The following is a 24,640-nucleotide window of genomic DNA, read 5'->3' as shown; positions in this document are numbered from 1 at the left end:
TGCATTTAAAAACATGCTTCAATAGCCCTCTTTCTTTTCTTCTTTTTTTTGGACGGCGCTATCGTACACCTTCACTTTTCCCCCTAAATCTCTGCTCATCTCCCCACCCCACTTTCAAAGGAAAAATAAATCCTTACAGCAAATAATCAAGCCAAGTAATTAATCTGTAGCATACATGGCACTGTCTTTAGAAACAGTCTGAGACTCCTTATTTACAAAGTTTGGCTAGAAGGGAAAAATGCCTGATCTCATTGAGTTCCACTCCCTTTCTCACATAAGTCCTTATGCTCCCAATCTCTAAAACCAACAAATACAATTAAAAGAATAAGAATGGAAAGCCTGATATATTCACATCATCTGCTGGAACTCATCTGAATCCTTCACCTTCCAGCCTTTGAAAATTTTGAAAGCAGAAAAATTAGGGAAAAGATAGTTGATTGATTAAAAACATTTTAGTAATACATATTGCTGAATGTATTTGATTTATCAAGCATCCGTGTTTTCTACAATTAAATTTTTGTAGCACCTAATACATGTCCATTCTGTGAAAGTATTCAGGAAATTGTTATTAATAATGGTGAAGTAAAATTTTTCTAACTAGATGCAATTTTTTAGAATAATTTATTATTATTTTTTTAACATTTTGGCTTTCGGATTGACCACAGTTTGCTTTAGGTATAGCAAAATAATTCACCTCTTCTAGGATCATGGCATTCCAGAGTTCAAAGGGTTCATCTAGTCCAAATCTTGCCTTAGCATAAAATCTAACCATGATATCCCTGATATCGTTCAGTCTCTGCTTGAATACTTCTGGGAATGGGGACTTCATTATCTCACATGGCAATTCATTCTATTTTCGAGTTTTAATTCTTCCTTGTATTAAATATACCCTTCAAGCACTTGTGTTTTGGGTGTTGTTACTTCACACATTACTATTACATCAATTGATCAATAAACATTTATTAAGTACATATGTCAGGAATTGTGTGAGGGGCCAATGATACAAAGACAAAAATTTTTTTAAATTCCTGCCCTCGTGGAGTTAGCATTATAATCTAGGGGAAACAACATGTACATATATAAATATACATAATGCAAATATAAGGTAATTTTAGGGAGGAAACATTAGCAGGGGGATCAGGAAAAGCTTTATGTAAGAAATGACATTTAAGCTGAGTTCTAAAGGTAGCTAAAGATTCTAAAAGGTGAAGGCAAGAAGCAAGTGCATTCCAGGCGTAAAGGGCAGCCTGAGCATCAGCATGGAGATGGAATGTTGGGTATGAGGAAGAGTAAGAAGGCCAGGTTGGCTAAACTGTAGAATGAATGAAAAAGTGTGTCTATTAAGGCTGGAAAAGAAGGCTGGGACCAGGTTGAGAAGGGTTTAAAATGCTAAATAGAGGAGTTGGCATTTTTAGCTATAGGTAACAAGAAACTATTGGGGAGTAGGGGAGTCATATGATCAGCCCTTTAGAAAAATCACTTTGGTAATTGTGTGGGGGATAGATTGTTGGCAGAGAAAATAATTAGGAGGTTATAATTATCCAGGTGAGAAGTAATGAGAATTTGAACTAGTGTGATGATCATGTGAGTGGAACAAAGGGGACAGATGAGGCAGATTTTGAGGAGGCAGAACTGACTAGATCTGACAAAGGAATGGGTATGTCAGGTAAGATGAGAATGACTCCAAGGGTGGGCATGGGACTAATGAAATCTTCCTGAGGTCTAGGCTGGCTAAATTTACAAAGGCTCATCACTAGGCTAGCTTCAGAGGGATGGACTTTTCAGGAACCTTCAAGAGCTTTCAGCTTTCAAAAGGCCTGCAGTCTGTGTCAGTATAAGGAGTACTCACACTGAGGTAATCACAGACCCCTGAAGTGAAATACTGAAATAAAGGGTGAAATATGAGCACAAATTTAATTCAGATAGTACGTCACCACTGGAAACAGTCCCCACTGTCTATACTGCTTCCTAAGCCCAACTTAGGAAGAGATCAGAGGGGCGCTGGGTGAAGCTACTGTTTCTCATGGTTTTGTAAGGAAATGCCTTAGGCAGGAACAGATCAGCCCTTAGTGGCATGAGAACTGAAGTTTAGTTGTGGTTGCTAACCCCTCTCCATCCAGGCTTTCCCTCATAGGATGTATTCCCATTGCTGGACCCACATCCAGTGACCATGAGAAGGAAATCCCAGAGAGGTAATTTGTAGCTGCCTTTGATGACACTAAAATGGGATGGGGAAAGAATGAAGGGGAAGAGCTACAGGCCAATGTGGCCTCAGAACATTTGGGGCAGGGCTGGCTCGAATGGAATGAAAATACTGGGGAGAATTCCATAAAAGAATCTTTTGGTGGCCTCACTGCACTTTCAGAGAGAACCCCTGGTCTATTCCCTTTCCATAGACTCCTTCCCTTCATCTACACTCAATCTAATCCAAAAATTAAGGGTAGAAGAGTCAGTGCACCCATGGAAAGGCAGTATTGGGTCTTAAAGGTTTAATCATCAGAGCTCTTCCTAAAAATCCCTCATCCTTTCTAAACTGGTAAAGTCTCTCCCCTTAGCTTGTCTTTTCCTTCCTTTCTCTTTCCAACCCATGGTTGTGTTGGAAAAAGATATGGGGGCAGCAACTGCCACTGTGTCACTAACATGTGATTTCTTACAGTTTGATGAGTAGCAGTGTCACTGCTGTCAGGAGAAATCCCCAACAGCATCATTGGCTCTGCTGCTTTTGCCACCCCCATTTCCACCTGGATGTTGGTGTCAGAGAGCACTATAACTAAGGCACCAAGATCCATAATGGCAATGAGAGGGACAAAAGTGAGAGAGAAAAATAAAGAAGTTTGGATGCTGATCCCCTCCCTATTATCCCCTGAAAAAAGCAATATCTACTTACTCTTCAAAGTTTAGTGTATTTGTCCAGTTCAGAATTTCATCCACTTCCCATTCCATTACCGAGTCCATTCCACCTTCTTCAACTGCTTTTATCAATCCTTTTGTTGCTTTAAGAATTAAATCTGTACGTCTAATATCTCCTTTCTTTGTTTCCAAGCTTCCTGAATAATACCTAAAGAAAGAAAATTGATTATGAGCAGATAATACTGATAACTTTAAGTGGTATTAAGGATAACATTAGACAAAATTCTTATGCTGGATCTCTAGAAAGAAAGCAATCCAATCATCCGTATATGACTGATACTTACCACTGAACTTCACATTTCAACCTCATATCTCAGTGAGTTAAATCCAGGAGTGTCTTGGTAAATGTTTAACAAGTGGTCCTTTGGGAAAAAAATGTACACATGGGACACTTTCAAATTTAACCTCTTTTATTTACATTTTCTCCATTACTATCTTAAGTCTAAGTTGACAAGCAACAAAACAAATCAAGCTCTAATTTGTACTATTTGCTGATTTCTGAAGTGTAAATGCTTACATTGAGAATTTAACAATTGGCTCACTGGAGCCTGGTACAAGGTGGCTCCAGCACACCCCTGGTTAAATCATAAGGTTACAAGGAAAAATAAAGTCATTAGATAATAGAATCAGGGCATTTCAGAGCTGGAAAGGATCTTCACTTTACCGATTATGAAGCTCACATAGTTGAAATGACTTGCTCACTATCTCACAGGTAGCTTTTGTTCTATATTAGTTATACATGCATAAATATGCATAAATGGGGCAGCTAGGTGGCACAATGGATAGAATGCCAGGTCTGGAGTCAAGAAGACTGTAAAATGAGCTGGAGAAGGAAATGGCAAATCACTCCAGTATCTTTGCCAAGAAAACTCCAAGTGGGGTCATGAAGAGGTGGACATGATTGAAAATGATATAGCAAAATGCACAAATACCATGCATCCATCCAATATTTACTAATGGCATAAAGAAGTTAATAGTTCTGAGCCAAAAGATTGGTTCTTAATATCTTTCATATGGGTATTTATTTTCAATTTAAGAAGTTTACTGGTAGCCAATTCATTCTGAAACACAAGAATAACGCTAGGTCACTTTTTGAATATGCTCAATGAGAGGAGATATATTTTAAAGGGCCAATAGATGCATGCCTTCACATTTTTCCATACTTTTTAGAGAGCAGTGTGATCAGTGTCACTGTCTGGAGGGGCTGGCAGCACTCTAGTGCTTGGGACAAGGTTTCTAGAGTCAGGTCTCTGAAATCAATCTGAAGAGGGGTCTGCTGACCCAGAGCTGCTAAATTCAGTCCATGTCTGAACTACAGTACAGCTAGAAATCACAGAACATGGAAGGGGAGGGAGGTTTGATCAATGCAGTGCCCCATTATGACTTTAGTGACCAGTGATACTTGATAGTAAAGCAAGTAGGAAATGAGGGATGTGCTTTTCAAAAGTGTGTTAATTTATTTTACTTAACCATTCTTTTTTTTCTTACAAGGGAGGGTTCTTTGGGGGGAGTCACTGAGAAGTGACAATGACATTTTTAAAAATAATATCAATAAAACATTTAAGAAACAAATGCCTGGGAGCGCTTTTTGGAATGATCGGCCTTCACACATACATAAGCTCAAGATCAGGTTTAACTACTGAATGATCATTTTCTAACACTCAGAAAACAGTAACAACAATTCCAGTACCTTTTTTTTTTGCAGGAGAGTATGCCATGGTACGTTGTGTTGATATTGAACTATCAAAATGAAGTTGTTCAAATGGTTTAGTATTTGGTACTTAGTATTTAGTATTCAAATACTAAAGCATTTGACCAACTTGTGTTTTGACACAATTTTAATCAGTTAACATCTACTGCTACAGCTCCTACTGAAAGCTTTCTTCACTTTGCTTGTAGTAAGGAGAAGGGACTGAATCTCTTGTTTCACTGGTGTGGAGAACATTTCCTTTATCTGTGCCGGTGGGCACCTCTCTTTTGAAGAGCTGTCTATAGCCCTGAGACCTTGAGTGACTTCCCACCCTCGCGCTTCTTGGCCACACTACCTTTGCAAGGAACACTGCAATGCTAAATAATCACAGTAGCAGTGAAGCAGTTAAGACATCATGAATACTGCACTTTTCTTTTATTTCTACAAACATAGAAACGATTTGAACTGTACATCAGTTAGAAAATTTTTAAAATATTTTTTTCTAAAGAAATGAATGCTTATCTTTAAGGTGAAAAAGAAACCTTAAAATATTCTTAATCTGAATAGCAATAGCCTTAGAGGTAATAGAGCAATACATTTTTAGCTGAAGAAAAAGTTAGAAAATTCAATTGGAAAATGAGACAAATTAAATGAAAAAAGATTCTATAGAAATTGTTGCACGATGGGAAAAAAGGCACACTGCACAGGCCTAGAGTGAGATTCAAGGCTTAACTTCGAAAGGAGACAGGGCAAATGATGGTAGAAGAACCCTTAAGAGCTGAGATGGGATGGTTTTCTATTAGTAACTTTGAGGGAAGGAGACATAAAATAATTACTCTATTAGCAGAAGATCTGGCTCCTCCTAGACAGAGTAGCCCTGGGGCGGGGGGAGGCAAAATACCCCTTGCTCCTCATTACTATTTTCAGACTCCTCGGATGACGTCACTCAGCCGACTTTCCTCTTCTGAGATTCATTATCTTCAAATTTATAACCTAACTCAGATCCTGGTGGCCATCTACTGGCCTCAGTAGTTAGTATCAGGCTATATAAGCGGCTTGGCAACTAGGCGGTACAGTGGGAAGAACACCACACCTGGAGTCAGGAAGCTGCCCTTAGAGACTTAGCAGCTGTGTGACACTGGGCAAGTCATTCAACTTTTGTTTGCCTGAGTTTCCACAACTGTAAACTAACATGAGAGTAGTGATATCACCTAGCTCACAAGGTTGTTGCGAGGATCAAATGAGATGTTTATAAAAGCACTCAGCACAGTGCCTGGCACAAAACAGATGCTACATAAATGTCCTCTTCCTTTCCCTTCCCTTATGGAGGTCATATTATTTGCTTTTTCAAGGAGTTCGGGACTTGGCTAGCAGTCTTCCTCTACCCAGTTCCTTCCTTTATATTGGGAACTTTAACATAAGTGTTGATGTTTCCTCAAACACACTAACATCTCAATTCCTCAAGCTAATCGATTCCCCAAACCACCTATACTCTACACACAGAGATGGTAACAGTTTTGATCTTGCCAGCATCAAGTGTTCATTTCCACAGTAAAAAAACCTTACATTCCTCTAACTAACCTAATTTTATTCCATCTCTCTTTATGCTCTATTCCTCCTCAACCTGTTTGTTTCCCTCCCCCTGGCCTCCATTCCCTCCACTCTTGAATATATTCCCAGGCTATTTATCATTCAGGCATCTACTCTTGACTTCCTTCTCCTCCTCTCAGTATCAACCCCTTAGTGAACTAGCTTACCTCTATACTTTCTTCTACTCTTAGATCCTATGCTCCCATTTTTGTTAAAGTCCAACCATGAACTGCTCCCACCATCCATCTCTTCTCTTCAACTCTTTTTTTCTCATGTAGCTTTCATTTATGATTTCTTGAAATATAGCTCTGAAAAACCAAGCTTTGATAAAGCCCAGTGGGATTCAAATAGAGCTACAGTACTTGGCTATGTAATGGGCCCCAGCCCAAGCCTCACTTGCTCATTGTTTTGGTTTTGATGGTTCAAAGTTGAGTGTAAATAGCAATTGTTTCTGCTTTGGCCAGAAACTCTGAGGGTCTTCCCCTCCCTGACTGATTCTTTTGTCAAGGCAAAGTAGGCCATCTTTTACCTCAATTCTTACCTTAACTACTGAATGGGCATCGCCTCAGACAAACTGAGACATGGGAAACACCTGAGCTTAAAAAGACCAAGGTTTCCCACTGCATCTAGGGTCATTACCAGTCCGTCCTGACCTATGTCTTGCCTCTGGAATCTGATGACTCTGAAGGAGAGAGTGAGGCTGATGACTGCTCAGCTCTGCCTCACTGAAATCCAATTCACTTGCAAGTCAAGACATCACCCTCCTGATGTCACTGGTCTTCTTCGAGAATGAAAGATGAACAACAACAACAATCCTGATAACTTAATGCTGAACAGAACTGGATAAAATCACATAATTAGCTCTCTATCCACTGTACCACCTAGCTGCCTAACTAAGAGTTAAGTGCCAACTATATGGCAGGCCCTATGCTAAGTGCTATATCTATTTTCTACATGGATAAACAGGTATGTACTGTTTCCCCCCTTAAAATGTAAACTCCTGGAGGGCAAGAACTATATATTTCCTTCTTATCTATGTATTATCGGACCTAGCACAGTCCCTGACACATAGTAGATGTTTAATTAATGCTTGTTAATGTAATGATTGAAGTTTGGAAAAATTAGTCTTCTGTTTTAATTATAATTCTACTAGAAGGAACTGTGTGGGTCAGAGACCACTACTCACATTAAAAACATACAGAGACTGTTCTTGAGAACAGGCAAAAAGAAGTTGATTCCTTTCTTATGAGAAAGGACATACCCCAGCATGGCCCAAGATGATGCCAACATGTGTGTGTGTGTGTGTGTGTGTGTGGCATATAGCTCAAAGCAAGTTATATAGACCCTCATGCAGAGTTCCTCCACCCCCTACTGACTCCTCTTCCCATTGAATGGCTTTGGAGCTCACATTCTCAATGCAGAATTTTCTCCCCAGCATCAGAGAACAAAGAACAAAAAGGCAGGCATGAGACCAGGGACTGGTATTCAGCAAAAAGGGAATAAAAGTTAGATAAACAGGATCTTGCTGGTGTCTGTCTACTGATGTAATTCTTATCTCTACTTTATCAGCAGAGCAGTTTCTAAAAATATAGAAGGGGTGCAGGGTGGAGGTGGATGGTAGGAGAGGTAAGGTCTTGTCCCACACTGAGGGGTTTCACTATTTCAGCATTCCACTCAGAACTGGATGGAAGAGTCTTTAAAGGACAATGATAACAGTTACATAAAATATAAATTCCTATACAACTGTTAGACCCTTAAAGGAAATAAAAACGAATGCTGCTACAACAATGAAGAAAGGGTCACACATAATTTTGAAGGAATATAGGATACAGGAAATTTCAAAGAAATGGAAGATCATTTGTGTGCATAGGTTCATCACTATATAATCACAGATATGACTAGATATGCTAGAAGTATAAGAGTCATTTTTCATATTAGAAGATTAATTTTTTTTAAAATATAGGCCTTACAAAGAGCAAAGTATGCATTTTAATGACAGCAGAGTGGCCTATTATGGAACTCAAATTGATTGTAGAAAATTAATAAACCTACAAAATGATATTGAACAGTTTTGTTAGTAATAGCCAACCTCCCCCCAAGTTCTAAAAACTGCCACAATGATTTGTATATTGTTTACATATGTATAAGGATTTCATTACTTACATTTGCCTCATCCATCTAATTTTTTTACTTTTTCTTCTTATGTCAATGTCCTGCCTTCTCTTTGCTTTGGAGAAGTGAAAGTCAATTTTTTGTTTATTTCCTTCTTCAGTGATCTCATCAACACCTTTCCAAAACTGTTGACAAATTATATTATGAAAACATTTTTATACTATTAACTGTGATGATATTTGGTTATAAAATGACATCTCTTTGTATAGGAGGGCACCCCAGAGTAGAAACAGAAAAGATCATAACAATGCCCCATGTCTATCAGATCCTTTATGGCCACAAAAACATTTCACAAATACATTATCTTGAGCCTCCTACTAATTATATGAGGTAGTTTGGGCTGGTATAGCATCTCCATTTTATAGATTAGACACTAAGAATAACAGAATACATGGAAGAGAATAGTATAAGAAGAGCAGAAAAATGGGAAAGGGCATGATCATGAAGGAATTTAAATGTCAAAAGAGAGCATTTTATATTGAATTCTTAAGGCAACAAGGAACCACAACTGTTTATGGAGTTAGCAACATATTGCACATAGGGAAGAAGTGTCAAGAGAGTGAGGACTCAGGATAACAACAGCCTTATAAGCCTAGGTGACTGGGGAGGATGGTGGTGCCCTTGGCAGTAATGAGAAGGTTCAAACGAAGGAAAGGCTTGAGAGGAAGGAAAGTAGCTCTATTTTGAACATGTTAAGTTTGAATTACTATATTGGCACAGTTTATACATGAATAACTAATATCCCTCCAATTATGTGAACATGATTTTTTTTCCTAATCTGGGAATGGTACAGAATATTTGAAACTGTGTTGCCTTGGAAAATTTGAAAAGTATGGTAGCTATTTCTTTAAGCTGAGAAATACCATTATCCAAAATGATTCTTACAGAAGTGTCATTGGTATGGCTCTGGACCATATACCCTCTGTAAAAACTCACTTTATACCTATTCCTCACAAAACTATAAAAATCCACTGGGACTAACTCAACAACAATTCATCATTGTCTAGACATGCAAAGCACTATTCTAGGTTTTGTAGTAGCAATTGAGATTTGAAGATCTTTCCCACCATTAATAGGCCATGTGACCTACTTATGTCACAGGAAGCCTAAGTCAGTCTGGTGGGAGGAGCTTCCTGATAGGAGAAGGAAGTTATATCATAGGAAATGCAGAGGCAGAGAGAGAGAGAGAGAGAGAGAGAGAGAGAGAGAGCAGTTATGGCTGCTAAATGGCTGCCATCATGATAGGTAGAACTGAACAGGCTGGCTTAGCTGCACTGTGAGTTTGTTTTTGGGAAGACCCCAGCAGGGGATTGGAGAGGTTTTGGGATGGCGAGGCTTCATGTTGGGATATTATGTATTGAATGCTTTACTGCTCTGATAGATTGGGTAAATGGCTTGTGGGATATGGTTCTCTGGTGTCTGAATAAATGGTGTACTTCTACCTTCTATGTTGGAGGGTCTTGTATACTTTGCGATACAGAACTACATTGGCATTTTGACAATTATCATCTACGTTGTTATCATTGCCTTACTGATACAGGTATTAAAGGAGATAGAAAGATAAAGATAAATAAGACTTCCTCTTTACCATCACTGAAGCTAATATCTAGTAAACACCACAAGATAAACCTTTTCTTGATCTCAAGAATGCCTACATTCTGACATACAGTGAAGTTGAGTTTGAAGTCAACAACATTTTCAACTTCCTTTTGTTGCAGAAATCTCATTTTAACTCATCTGACCAGATAATACCTAAGTGCTTACTATGTTTCTGAAGGGTGCAGGATAGCTTAAAGTTGGACTGCAGATGCATCTTCTCTTTGTAAGAAAAATTAGTAAATTTAAGACTAAGATATATGACTATATCTTAAAGTGTAATCAAAGTTGCCACTAGAGTTGTTTTGAATCAGCAATGCTCTTTATTTAGGTGAGTAGGTAATTATATATATTCTTGAAATCTACTATAAAATGAAATTTCCAAAAAGACACAAAACATATCTGTAAAATGTAAAAGAAAAGTTATTACAATTTTGCTTCACTTACTCTTTTGGAAACAAGTCTCCAGCCATTGTTCTCTATACGTTTGTACCAGCCATCATGGTCATCTTCTAGACGTTTCTCATCAAATGTCAAATGTGATAATTGCTTTGGGATAATGTTCACATAATCTCTAGGACTGTTAGCACATATATCTACAATATGTCTGTGAGTGAAAATTTTATAATATATATTGGGAGGAAACTTCTCCTGTGATTGAAAAAAATTAAAAATCCAATTTAATCTTACAATAAAAAGTGTTGATGCTTAAAATAATTATCTATTCTAAATTCCATACATTTAGGGAAGATTTTTGGATACTTTTAAGACTATTAGACAAAAATACTTCCATACTTACTCCACCAAATCTGAATCGAACATTAATTCCAGAAGCAGCATCTAGAAGCTCTGCCTAAAAGAGAACCAAATTAACCTATCATATTTTATTAATATTAATTAGCTTAAAATATGTACCAAAATGGTTATCAACCATAATCATTTGACCAAATATGTACATATTTGTTTAACCTGAGCTCGCATTATAAAAGGATAAAAAGTGAATATGTATAAACAAAGTTACATTTTCAATTGTAAAATTTGAAAAGCTGAGAAATAAATTACTTTCCCAACAATACCCAATAAGTAACTGATTAAATAGGATTTCCTGAGTTTAAAAAGCCAAGATTCCTGACTTTTCAAAAAAATATATATCTGCTACTTAAAAAAATACTTCTTTTCTCTTGGAAATATAAGTTTGATATTCAAATTATTGCTGATAGTCACAAGTTGGAAATTGAAGATCATGGTTTTGTATGTGGGAAGAGCTCACTTATAGGTAAATCCAGGGAAATGTGGTTCATCAACCTAAGCTGAACATCATGTGGCCTTAATTCTCCCCCTTGACTTTGTCCTTGATTAAATTCACATTTAAATTTTGTATGACCTATAAAACAAGTAGCAATTATGAAACACAATATAAATGTTAATGATTATCAATACTGGCCTCCTCATTACCCATAAAGAAATAGTCTTAGGCATATTAAATCAGCCATGATTATCCACCTAGCTGTAACTGGAACCTATGCATTGATATTGAATCCCTTCTCCACATTTAGGAAAACTGTTAAAAGGTTCATCTCAGATTTAACTCCTCTACTTCTTAGAAACTTCTGCTTAGCAACATGTTATTTATAAATTTATTGTTGTTGTGGTCAAATTATTTCAGTCATGTCCAACTCTTCATGACCCCATCTGGGGTTTTCTTGCCAAAGATATTGGAATGGTTTGCCATTTCCTTCTCCAGTTCATTTTATGACAAAACTGAGGCAAGCAGGGTTAAGTGACTTGCCCAGCATCACATAGCTAGTGAGGCCACCTGGCTGCCCTTATAAATTTATAGTGTATGTTTTATATACTGAAATATGAATATACTGAACATATATATATATATGTTTATATACTGAACTGAGACTAAAGAATATATAGAAGTTTACATATGGAATTTTATTGGTTTTGCCCATGATTGTTACAAGAAGTACAAAGCAATAAGTACAAACTACATATTCATTGGCTAGTTAAAGTAATATCATTTACCTATTCATGAACATATCACACAGAATCTGGGAGTTTGAAAGGTCCTCAGCTGTCCAGCCACACCTGAACAAGGATCCTTCTCTCAACATCCCCCCAAAATGGTCATTCACCCTCTGCTTGAAGAATTCCATTGATCCACCACCAATTGAGGCAGCCCATTTCACTTCTCAATAGTTCTAATATGTAGAAGATTCTCCTTATATCAAACCTTTCTATTTTTGTAATTCACACCCATTGCTCCTAGTTCTTCTTTTGGGAGTCAAACAAAATAGCTCTATTACAAAAGCAAAAACCATTAGTTTCTTTAACTCTTCTAAGTTTTCCAGTCCTCTTATCATCCTGCTTTACTTCTTGTGAGCACATTCCAGGCTGGCATTCCTCAAATGTGGTGCCCTGAACTGAACACATTACTCAGATGCAATCTGACCCAGGCAGAGTATAGCACAACTATTACCTTTCTCATTCTGGACACCATACTTTTCAATGCAATATAGGACATTAGCTCTAGGGCTGTGATGTCACACAGTGATGACTCATCTTGAATTTCCAGTAAAACTCTTAGATATTTTTCAGAGTAACTATGGGTTAGTCATATCTTCACAATCCCAGCATATGAAGCTTTTTTTTTTAATTCAAGTATAGACTTACACAATACATCCGGATGGCCCAGTGGAAATAGCGCCAGACCTGGAGTCAAGAAGATCTGAATTCAGATTTCACTTCAGCCACTTACTAGCTGACTCTGGGCAAGTCACTGGACCCTGTTTGCCTCAGTTTGCTCATCTGTAAAATGAGCTGGAGAAGGAAATGGCAAACTATTCTAGTATCTTTGCCAAGAAAACCCCAAATGGGGTCACATGACTGAAACAACTGAACTGAATAGATCTACACATTTATTTCTATTAAATTTTATCTTACTCTATTTGGGCCATCATTCTAGTCTTTTCAAGTAATTTTGGATCCTATAATAAAAAATGACAGCCATCTCTCCCATTTTTGTATCACTTACAAATTTATGAAGCATGCTCCTAATGCTTTCATCTAAGTTATTAATAAAAATGTTAAACTGAAAATATGAACACTGACTAAATAAATAAAATAAATGACATACATCTTTAAAATATTATATACGTATAATATGGAATGTCTTTACCTCTTTAGGATCAATATATCTTAATAGTTGACGGGGGTCCCCTTGCCTCCTTAGAAGGATTATACTTTTGAAGTGGTTAAATACACAGATATCCTAGAAGTTCAAATATATTAGGAATAACAATTAAAACAGATATTTACTACTTCTGAATCATCACTGGCTTGGGGTAAGTATAAACTATCAGTTTTGTTCAATGTAAATTTGTCATCTGTCTATGTTTTGTTTTAACATAAATAATAAACATTTTAAAAAATGGGATTTTGCTCAGTTGAGTCATACATAGTACAACCAGTAGACGTAACTATCTTGACAAGGTTTAAAGATTTAGAGTGGCAAGAGAAACAAATTAAGGAGCTAGTTTTTCTGGACAGACCATACCACTGTGACCTTCCCTTAATCTTCCCCCCCCCCCATTTTTGCCTCAGAGGTTAGTGCTGCCCTGAGATGTGGCATTCTAAGCCATAGTTGAATCCAGTCCTTTAGTCTAGGGGTGAAATGGTCATGAAATGATGTGGTTCTTCTAATTCTGTGATATGCATATATACGTATACATAAATTTTTAAAAGTTATGAATAAAAATAAAAACCATAAAATTCTCTCATGATTCTAGCTTGCATTCCTCCAAATCCAGATGAAACCCCAACTAATTTTTTTAAAAAATTTATTTGTTTTTAGTTTACAACATTCAGTTCCACAAGCTTTTTGGGTTCTAAATTTTCTCGCCTTCCTATCCCTCTTTCCTCCCCAAGATGGCATGCAATCTCATATAGGCCTTACACATACATTCATATTAAACATATTATTTTCACATTAGTCACATTGCAAAGAAGAATTATAACCAATGGAATGAACCATGAGAAAGAAGAAACAAAATAAAATCAAAAAGAGAGGGAGAAAATAGTATGCTTTGATTTGCATTCAGACTCTGTAATTCTTTTTCTGGATGTGGATAGCATTTTCCATCATGAGCCTTTTGGAATTATCTTAGAACCTTCCATTGCTGAGAAGAGCCAGGTCTATCAAAGTTAGTCATCGCACAATGTGGCTGTAACTGTGTACAATGTTCTCCTGGTTCTGCTCCCCTCGCTCAGCATCAGTTCATACAAATCTTTCCAAGTTTTTTCTGAAGTCCATCTGCTCATCATTTCTTATAGCACAATAGTATTCCATTACATTCATATACCACAACTTGTTCAGCCATTCCCCAGTTGATGGGTATCCCCTCAATTTCCAGTTCTTTGCTACCACAAAAAGAGCTGCTACAAATATTTTTGTACATGTGAGTCCTTTTCCCATTTGTATGATCTCTTTGGGATACAGACCTAGAAGTAAACGCCACCTGTTTTAGAGGGAGTGAGGTGCTAGCCTCTGTCCTATTTTACCTTAATCTGTATTTCCAGTTATTCACTTATATCTTCCATTGTACTTTCTTAGCAAACAACTAATATTCAGACATGCATTACAAAAAAGTTACAATAAAATACTCTTGTCAAGGATAAGATGTTTTCAAACACAAAAATTAAATTAGGAGTTACAAGTAGACCTAAAATACTGAGAAACTCTAGAATAAATGCCTGCCATCTGCAGGTGGATTCAGAGGGGAACTGAAGCACTTGACCAGTTTCCTCAGTCTTTTGGAAAGAAACAGTTTGGTTGCTCCTCCCAGTAGGGTTTGACTAGGTGGAAGTAGCTTGGCTTTTTAGGCCAATACCTTCATGTCCTAATCATAATCCCTATTCAAGAAGATATAATTGAGGTTATTATTTATTGTTATGATTATTAATATTCTTATATCGAGAAGATAAATGTTATCTCATTTGATCCTTACAACAACCCTGGAAGATGCATTTCATATCCAGATTAGGAAATTGAGGCAGAAATTATTGGGTAAGTGACTTGCCCAGGGTCACAGAGCTGGTAAGGGTCACAGGCCACATTTGAACTCAGATCTTCCTTTTTGCAGGTCTGGTGCTCTATCTACTATGCCACTAGCTGCCTAAAATTTATCCAGTATTTTTAGGTTTGTTTTTATGTCTTTTTATATTGTTTTGTAATTGTATTTATATGACTATTTGGTGTGCCATAGGGGCTGGACTCTGAGATAGTTTATATATTCTGTAGTTATTCTGAATGGAATTCTTTTTCTATCTTTCTTGATGGGTTTTGTTGGCAATATACAGAAAAGCTGATGATTTTATGGGTTATATCTTGCTACTTAACTGAAGTTATTCTTTTATCTAATTTTTGGCTGACTCTGTGGGGTTCTCTAAGTAAATCATCATGTCATCAAGAAATGATGCCTTGGGACTTCTGGGAGCCAAGATGGTGTAGTAAGCAGTAAATCGCTGTAACTTTCCCATATTCACAAACAGCTATAAAATAGCACCCCAAAACAAATCCTGGGACAGCATAACCAGATAAAAGACAGGGTGAAACAATTTTTTAGCCCAAGAAACTTGGAAAATTGGCAATAAAGGTCTCACTCGGGCAAAAGGGGAGCATATTCCAGGACAGGAAGCATCCCAGCAAGTCAACAGCAAGCCCCACCTCAGCAAACCAGCAGGAGATCCTGAGCCTCAGTGTGGTGAAGTGGGCAAATGCCAACATCAGGATCCCCCCACCAATACCTTAGCATAGCCAGCAGAACTGAGAGATTCCAGCTCCAAGGACCACCATGTACTTCAGCACAGCCCTGGGCAAACAGGCATCCTCCAGAATGATGAGAAAGTAGGCCAGACCTCCATGTGCATCAGTGTAGCCCCAAGGAAATGCAGAAACACCCCACCAGGCCTTAGTACATGCCAGACACCAACACTAGGACCCCAGCTCAGCAGCAGGTAAGCTGGCAGACCCCTACAGCCTCCAGCAGTACCAGGCACCCCCACCCCACCCCCTCAGCACAGCACCAGACATGAGGGGCCCCCCAGGGGCCTCAGAGAAATATCAGTGCAACACCAGGTAAACAGCCAGGGCCTGCAGCCACTGGCACAAGAAGCCAGAGACAGTGTCCTTTCCACCCAGGGTACAGAGCTCAAATTTAAAAGAAAGGAAAAAGGCAAAAAACAATTTGCAGAAAACAACAAAAAAATCCTAGTATAGAAAGTTATTATGGTGACAGGGAAGACCAACACACAAACTACTTGTGCAAAAATACATATAGCAGCTTTTTTTTTTGTGGTGGCAAAATATTGGAAATTGAAGGGATACCTATCAATTGGGGAATGGCTGAACAAGCTGTGGTATATGAATGTAGTGGAATACTTTTGTGCAATAAGAAATGATGAACAGGCAAATTTCAGAAAAACCTGGAAAGATTTGTATGAACTGATGCAGAGTGAAATTAGCAGAACCAGGAAAACATTGTACTCAGTATCAGCAACATTGTGTGATGATCAACTATGAATGACTCAGCTCTTCTCAGAAACACAATGATGCAAGACAAGTGCAAAGGACTTGCAAAAGAAAATACTATCCATATCCAGATAAAGAACTGATGGACTCTGAATGCAGAGCAAAGCATATTTTTTCACTTACTTTATTCTTTCTCATGCTTTTTCCCCCCTTTTGATCTGTTTCTTCTTTCATTTTTACATGATGGCATGTGTCTAAACTATATCAAACTGTCTATCATTTTCAGAAGAGGGGAGGTAAGAGAGGGAGGGCAGGAGGGAGAAAATTTTGCAACTCAAAATCTTGTGAAAATGAATGCTAAACGTTTTCTTGACATGTAACTGGGCAAAAAAAAATAAAACATTATTTAAAAAATAAAGGACCTATGGTAAAAAAAAAATTCTATCCAAAGAATTGATGAACTTTGAATGCAGACTGAAGTATCTTTTTTTTTAATTTTATTTTTCTTGTGTGTGTGGTTTTTTGGGGGGAGGGTCTGTGTTTTTTTTTGTAACATGGCTAATGTGGAAATATGTTTTGCATGACTTCTCATGTTTAATCAATATCAAATCACCTGCAGTGTCAAGGAGAGTGGACAGGTGTGAGGGAGGGAAAGAATTTGGCTCCATCTCTGACTAATTTTCTTTTGCTGCTTTATTATCTTTCTAGCTTATATTTCAGGACTATATTTGTATCCTAGAAGGAGTTTAGTATGATCCCTTCTTTTCCTATTTTTTGCAAACAGTTTATATAATATTGGAATTAATTTTCTTTAAATATTTAACAAAATACATTTGGAAATCCATCTGATCTGCTATATTTTTGGGGGGTGGTGGGTATAGCAGAATTCTTTTATATAATTTGTTCAATTTCTTTTCCTAAGATTTGGTCATTTGGATTCTCTATTTCTTATTCTATTAATCTGTACATTTTATATTTTTTGTAAATATTAATTCACTTCACCAGTTAACAGTTTGGCTATTTTATCTTTTTTATCAGATTGGCTAATATTTTGCCTATTTTTGTTTTAAAACTAGCTTCTAATTTTATGTATCAACAAAATAATTTTTGTTTTAAATTTTATTTATCTCTAATCTTTGTAATTTCATTTTTTGTGTTTGGGATTTTTGATTTGTTGCTTTTCTAAATTTTTTTAAACTGTAGGGTAATTCACTGTCTACCACCTGTTACCACTTTATGAAATGTGACATTCTTTTTTCACTGAATTATAAAAGACCTAGTTATTGGCTGAAGACAGACAGGTTATGTCCCAGATGACCTTTAAAAAAGAGTAAATAAATACCCTCTAGATACAACCACAGAGACAAGGCCAGGAAGTAGCTTCAAGGAATGTGACCTTTGGCAGCAGAGAAGAAAGTGGACTATAGATTCAAACTCTGTTTACAGTTAATTCTGGTTACACAAGGGACTCTTACAAATGATGAATAACAAATAAACCTGTGTATTCAAGCAAAACATCAAACATAAATTGGTGTTTGATAGATTAGAATACATCAGAAAAATATACAAAAGTGAACGAGTTCTGCTGGAAGTTAGATGACATCTCAACTCAAACCAAGAAGGAGGACCAGATGTAACCCAAGAAGAAATCCTCTTTCCAACATCTCTAGGAAAGCCAGCTGGAAATAAAGGATATGTTGAGGAGCTGGCTTTCTTTACATATCTATAATTTCTTTTTTTAAAAAAAATTTATTTATTTTTAGTTTTCAACATTAATTTCCACAAGATTTTGAGTTCCAAATTTTCTCCCCATCTCTCCCCTACCTCCACCCCAAGATGGCATATATTCTGATTGCCCCTTTCCCCAGTCTGCCCTCTCTTCTATCACCCCACTCCACTCCCCTTTATCTCCTTCCCCCTTACTTTCTTGTACGGCCAGATAGATTTCTATACCCCATTGCCTGTATATCTTATTTCCCAGTTGTATGTAAAAACAATTTTCCATATTTGTTTTTAGGACTTTTGAGTTCCAAATTCTCTCCCTTCTTCCCTCCTCACCCACCTTCCTTGATAAGACAAGCAATTCAGTATAGGTTATACATGTATTGTTATGCAAAACACTTCCATAATAGTCATATTGTAAAAGACTAACTATCCCTTCATCCTATCCAGTCCCCCATTTATTCTATTTTCTCCTTTTCAAAAGTGTTTGCTTTTAACTACCCCTTCCCCCAATCTGCCCTCCCTTCTATCATTCCCGCCCCCCCTCACCTTATCCCTTTCCCCCTTACTTTCCTGTAGGGTAAGATACCCAATTTAGTGTGTATGTTATTACCTCCTTAAGCCACACGCATTCCCTTTCACCTACCTCCTCTTCCCTTCCATTATAACAGCTTTTTCTTGCCTCTTTTATGTGAGATAATCTACCCCATTCTATCTCTCCCTTTCCCCTCCCAATATATTTCTCTCTCACCCCTTAATTTTATTTTTTCAGATATCATCCCTTCATATCCAACTCACCTTGTGCTCTGTGTGTGTGTATGTGGTGTATGTGTGTGTGTGTGTGTGTGTGTGTGCGCGCGCGCGCGTATGTTCCCTTCAACTACCCTAATACTGAGAAAGGTCTCACGAGTTACAAATATCATCATTCCATGTAGGAATGTAAACAGTTTGACTTTAGCAAGTCCCTTATAATTTGTCTTTCCTGTTTACCTTTTCATGCTTCTCTTGATTCTTACATTTGAAAGTCAAATTTTCTATTCAGCTCTGGTCTTTTCATCAAGAATGTTTGAAAGTCCTCTATTTCATTGGAAGTTAATTTTTTTAAAAAAATTTATTTAATATATTTAGTTTTCAGCATTGATTTTCACAAGAGTTTGAATTACAAATTTTCTCCCCATTTCTACCCTCCTGCCCCCTCCAAGAAGGCATATATTCTGGTTGCCCCATTCCCCAGTCAGCCCTCCCTTCTGTGACCCCACTCCCCTCAAATCCCTCTTTCCCTTCCTTTCTTGTAGGGCAAGATAAATTTCTACGCCCCATTGCCTGTGTATCTTATTTCCTAGTTGCATGCAAAAACTTTTTTTTGTTTTTGAACATCTGTTTTTAAAACTTTGAGTTCCAAATTTTCTCCCCTCTTCCCTTCCCATCCACCCTCCCTAAGAAGGCAAGCAATTCAGCATAGGCCACATGTGTATCATTATGTAAAACCCTTCCACAATACTCATGTTGTGAAAGACTAACTATATTTTGCTCCTTCCTAACCTATCCCCCTTTATTGAATTTTCTCCCTTGATCCTGTCCCTTTTCGAAAAGGTTTGTTTTTGATTACCTCCTCCCCCTATCTGCCCTCCCTTCTATCATCCCCCCTTTTTTTATCTGGAAGTCTATTTTTTACCCTGAAGTATTATACTCAGTTTAGCTGGGTGGGTGATTCTTGGTTTTAATCAATAGTTCCTTTGACCTCCAGAATATCATATTCCAAGCTCTTTGATCCCTTAATGTAAAAACTGCTAGATCTTGTGTTATCCTGATTGGGTTTCCATAATACTTGAATTGTTTCTTTCTGGTTGCTTGCAATATTTTCTCCTTGACCTGGGAACTCTGGAATTTGGCTACAATATTCCTAGGAGTTTTCCTTTTGGGATTTTTTTCAAGAGGCAATCGGTGGATTCTTTCAGTTTCTATTTTACATATCTATAATTGCCAAAATCTTTCTTTCTTCATTGGAGCCTCTGGCACCTCTCTCCTCAAAAGCTCTTAAACCAACCTCACTTTTCACCCAAGCACAAAGCATTATCTAAGTATTTCATTCACCAGTTATGAGTCATGTCTCACCCATACACAGGATGAAGCATAGGATGCTCCTTTTTTTTTTAAACCAAGCTTCAGTGAGAACAGGGATCACAAAACTTCTGCATTTTTAGGGCTTTAATGAGGCATTTTGGGTGTATCTGGGTTCCTTCTAATATGTTGCCATTGTAGCTGGAAGTCCCCAAAGGTTAGGATTATTAACTAGTCCCTTTTCATCTCACTGAACAGTGAACTTTACTGTTAATGCAACTATGTAATATTTAATAAAGCAATCTAAACACCAGAAGTGAAACCAGATTCTTCAGCAGACTATGAAGTCTCAACAATGCTTTAGGCTGGTTACAGAATATAGTTCAGGATATGCAAAAGATGCAAAATGATCATCTTTATGCCAATGACTCCCTAGTCTCCTGAGTTCCAATTCTGTATGATGAATTGCCCATTTGACATTTTGAACTAGATGTCTCATAAATATCTACATGTCCAAACATAACTCCATCTTTCCCCCTAAGCCTTCCACTCCTCCAGACTTCCCTACTCTTGAAGATACCACCGTCCTTCCAAGCACCCAGGTACCTAATCTCAGCGTCATTTTCAACTCCTCCCTCTCATCCCCACTCAATTGCCAAATCTTATCGTTTGTTCCTCTCCAACATCTCTTGTACATGCTCCTACCTCTACACTCACACTGCTACTTCCCTAGTTCAAGCCTATCCTACTCCTCACCTGGATGACTGCAACAGTCCCCAAATTGGTCTCCTAGCCTCAAATCCCTCTCCACTGCAATTTATCCTCCACATATTGGTCAAAATGATTTTCCTAAAAGTTCAACCATGTTGAAACTCCCACTCAATAAACTCTAGGAATTCATGTTTATCTATAGATTCAAATATAAACTCCTTTGATTGACATTTAAAGCTTCTTACAACCTGTACCCCTCTACATTTTCAGTCTTCTAACATATTGCTCCCCTCCATGTGCTTAATATGGCCCAGTTGCTGTTTCTCAAACATAGGACTCCAACTTTCATCTCCCTGCCTTTCCATTGGCTGTCTCTCCTGCTTGGGATGTATTCCTTCTTTATCTAGGCCTCTTAGAATCTTCTATTTCCTGAAAGACTCAGTTCAAAGTGTTACTTTCTACACGAAGACTTCCCTTATTCTCTTAGCTGCTAGGGCATTTGCTCCACAAACTACCTGACATTCATTTTTAATACATTATGTATATATGCACATGTCGTCAATGCAATCTCCTTGAAGTAGGGGTTGTTTCACTTTTATCTTTCTTTTCCCAAAATTTAGCACTACAACTGGCATATTACAAGTATTTAATGAATTCTTGTTGATTAACGATTCCAAATGATTCATATATTACATACAATTAAAAACATTTTAATATGTACCAAAATATCTGTAGTACCATTTTCTTGCTATAATAAAAAGCTGAAACCAAAGTGGGTACCCATCAATTGTCTTCCTAATTGTTAATTAGGTCCTGATTTACCCTCTTTTTTCCTTTAGCTTGATTAGAATAACTATCTATCTACTGTCATGGATACCAACATTTGAGGTGTCCCAGTCTACAATTACTTTGGTCTTGGCACAGACACATGAGGCAATAAGTTTGAAGTCATTCTGTTCTTGTGGAAAACAGTGATTTCTGTTATGCTGAAAATACAGGAGTCCTAATTCACAGACTCACTTGAAAACTAAGATGGCCACCATTTCGAGTAAGGAAGAAAGGGAAATGCATTTTTAGCAGTAAACCTCCAACCTCTATGGTGGGTCACATCAGTCCATTCTTCATGGCCTCACTACTAGCTGTGTATTTATAGCAGGGCACCTTTATCAACAGTGACATACAATGCATAAATGCTTGTGGCTCACATAAACTGATTTTATAGCTAAGAAATTCAGCCTGTAGAAGTGAAAAGCTTATTAGTAATGTTATCATCATTTTTCTTAAACTTAATTTTATTGTTGCTATTATGAATAAATATGTAAAACTTCATGCTTTTTTTGAAAATGATTTTCAAAAACAGTACAACTTACCAGATAATTTTTCCAGACCTTTTGAATGAGCCTGGCAGCTCTGTCATAGTCTTCAAAAGTTGATGCTATCTTGTTTTCTGAGCTTGAACTCATGCTTCACTGACATTTGAGATACTTGAAGCAAAAAAATATGTAAAAGTATAAATTAGAAGTGCTACACATTAGCATTAAACTATTACTGGGACATTAGGAAAATTATGCAGGACTTTATGTAAATTAAATATTAAAATAAGAGTCAGTATTTAGAATAATGACTGACTTCTAACAAAATCTATATTTTTTCTTAAATTTTATTAAATCTGACTAATTTCAACAATATGATCCCAAGAAGACCTCCACAGAAATCCTACTCTAATATCTCATTGTAGTACAGAGGTGATCCTGGATTGTTGAAGGCTATTAAAGTAATAGTAGCTTACAATTACATAGTGCTTTAAAGTTTTCAAAGCGTAGCCATCTCGTTTGACTCATGACACCCATGTGAAGCAGGTGCTATTATCATCTAAATTTTGCAGATGCAAGTAAGGTTGAGAGAGGTTAAATTTCTTGTCCAGGGTCACACAGCTAATAAGTACCTGAGTTGGGATTTTAATTCAGGGCTTTTTGACTCCAAGCCTGGTGTTCTCTATACTGCACCATGCTTCCTCTCAAGATATGCCAATACAGTGAAAATTCTAGCCTTAGAGGAGGTTAGACACAGCATATAGGCCTAACAATGAACTGTGGGTGTCCAAGAATCAGCCCAGCAGAGTGAAGAGATACTCATCAGAGTGTGCTACCAGGTTCTGAACTTTCACAGTCCTAGCTGCTCATGAAGATTCTGTTTCATCTTTACCGTTTAAACATGACTACTTCAACTGGACTATTATTTTTAAGAAATGCTTTATTGATGTCTTTAATTTTTTTTTTTGCTTTTTTTTGGCAGGGCAATCGGGGTTAAGTGACTTGGCCAAGGTCACACAGCTAGTACATGTGTCAAGTGTCTGAGGCCGGATTTGAACTCAGGTCCTCCTGACTCCAGGGCCGGTGCTCTACTCACTGCGCCACCTAGCTGCCCTGATGTCTTTATTTTTTAATCACATAACTTCCTGATACACCTGCTTACCAAAACCTTTTCTTGTGTGTATTGGGAGAACTAGTCAAGGAGGAACCTAAGTATGCTGTATGTATGTACTGAGCCCTCATTGGCCGGCTCCTCCGTTATGCTTCTAACAAGGAAAAACCAGTTATGCCACGGATCAGCAATGACTATCAGAGAGCTATGCATAGTCTACCTTTCTACGGGAAGGAAAGAAGTCTGATCTGTTTGCCTTAACGCTGAAAATTGATCTTCGCAATTAATCTAAGTTCAGTTGTCTTTTCTGTGTTTTCATTTACATTATTACAGTATATTATTCTAGTATTTCTTTGCTCTGCATCACTTCATACAGTTCTCATGTTCCTCTAAGTGTCTTCGTATTTGTTTCTTATTGTATAATAATATTCCATGATGTTTACATATAGACATTTGTTCAGCTATTCCTTAATTGTTGGGCATCTGACTTATTTTTAGCCTTTTGTTACAGAAAGAAAATAGTGCTATGAATATTTTTGTGTGTATTAAAATGTTTTGAAGTATAGATGATATGATAAGCCATTTAGAAAACACAAGAGGCTCAATAAAAATTAATTGATAACTTCAGCAACATAGGAAGATATAAATCCAGGAAAATCACCAATATTTCTATATATCAGTGAAAAAATAGAAGAATTGACAAATAGGGAAATATGATTTACAAAAATGGCAATAATATTAAATGCTTGGGTAGTAATCAACCCCCACACTAGTAAGACCTATAAAAGACACCTCTGCAAAATAAATTTTACAGAAACAATTATTCAATATTGTACTTCAAGGATCTTTAATTGCACTGGGCTATATCCTCCCTTAATGGACACAGATTACATTTTCGATGATCTTTGACAGTTTCTGAGGTAGAAAATGCCATTACTGATAGCCAACCTAGTAAAGAGCTTCTCCAAATTACATTGAGGCCAGTTCTGGAACTAGAGACATTCTTTCCATTGTAAGCCCCATATTCAAATCTTTGGTAGAACTTGCCAGAGCTTTTGTTGTACTTGCTTTGACTTCAAAAACCATGGGTCAACTCCATGTCACAATGAGGCATTGGAATAGGACTTTTATTAAGTATACAGAAATAAAAAGGAATCTAACATTGAGGGGATATTTAGTTTCCACGGTTAGGCCAAAATAACACAAATTAATCTATAGTTTAAACG

The 24,640-nt window shown here is 37.2% G+C and overlaps 1 protein-coding gene across 1 annotated transcript in view; it reads right to left on the bottom strand.

Moving 5' to 3' along the window:
- The window catches only part of C2H11orf65 (chromosome 2 C11orf65 homolog), a 58,523-nt gene that overhangs the window by 7,795 nt on the left and 26,088 nt on the right, over window positions 1–24,640 (bottom strand). The window contains exons 2-7 of the mRNA XM_036745762.1: window positions 22,361–22,474; window positions 13,146–13,238; window positions 10,758–10,811; window positions 10,406–10,609; window positions 8,354–8,487; window positions 2,888–3,058 (exon numbers count right to left, since the gene is read on the bottom strand). Coding sequence (XP_036601657.1) covers window positions 2,888–3,058; window positions 8,354–8,487; window positions 10,406–10,609; window positions 10,758–10,811; window positions 13,146–13,238; window positions 22,361–22,453 — 749 coding nt within the window. The 5' untranslated portion in view covers window positions 22,454–22,474. The remainder of the gene's footprint in view (window positions 1–2,887; window positions 3,059–8,353; window positions 8,488–10,405; window positions 10,610–10,757; window positions 10,812–13,145; window positions 13,239–22,360; window positions 22,475–24,640) is intronic.

This window comes from Trichosurus vulpecula, chromosome 2 (genome assembly GCF_011100635.1).
Source record: "Trichosurus vulpecula isolate mTriVul1 chromosome 2, mTriVul1.pri, whole genome shotgun sequence".
NCBI classification, from domain to species: domain Eukaryota; kingdom Metazoa; phylum Chordata; class Mammalia; order Diprotodontia; family Phalangeridae; genus Trichosurus; species Trichosurus vulpecula.
The sequence above is the reverse complement of the archived record's forward strand: the minus strand, read 5'-3'. Positions and strand labels throughout refer to the sequence as shown.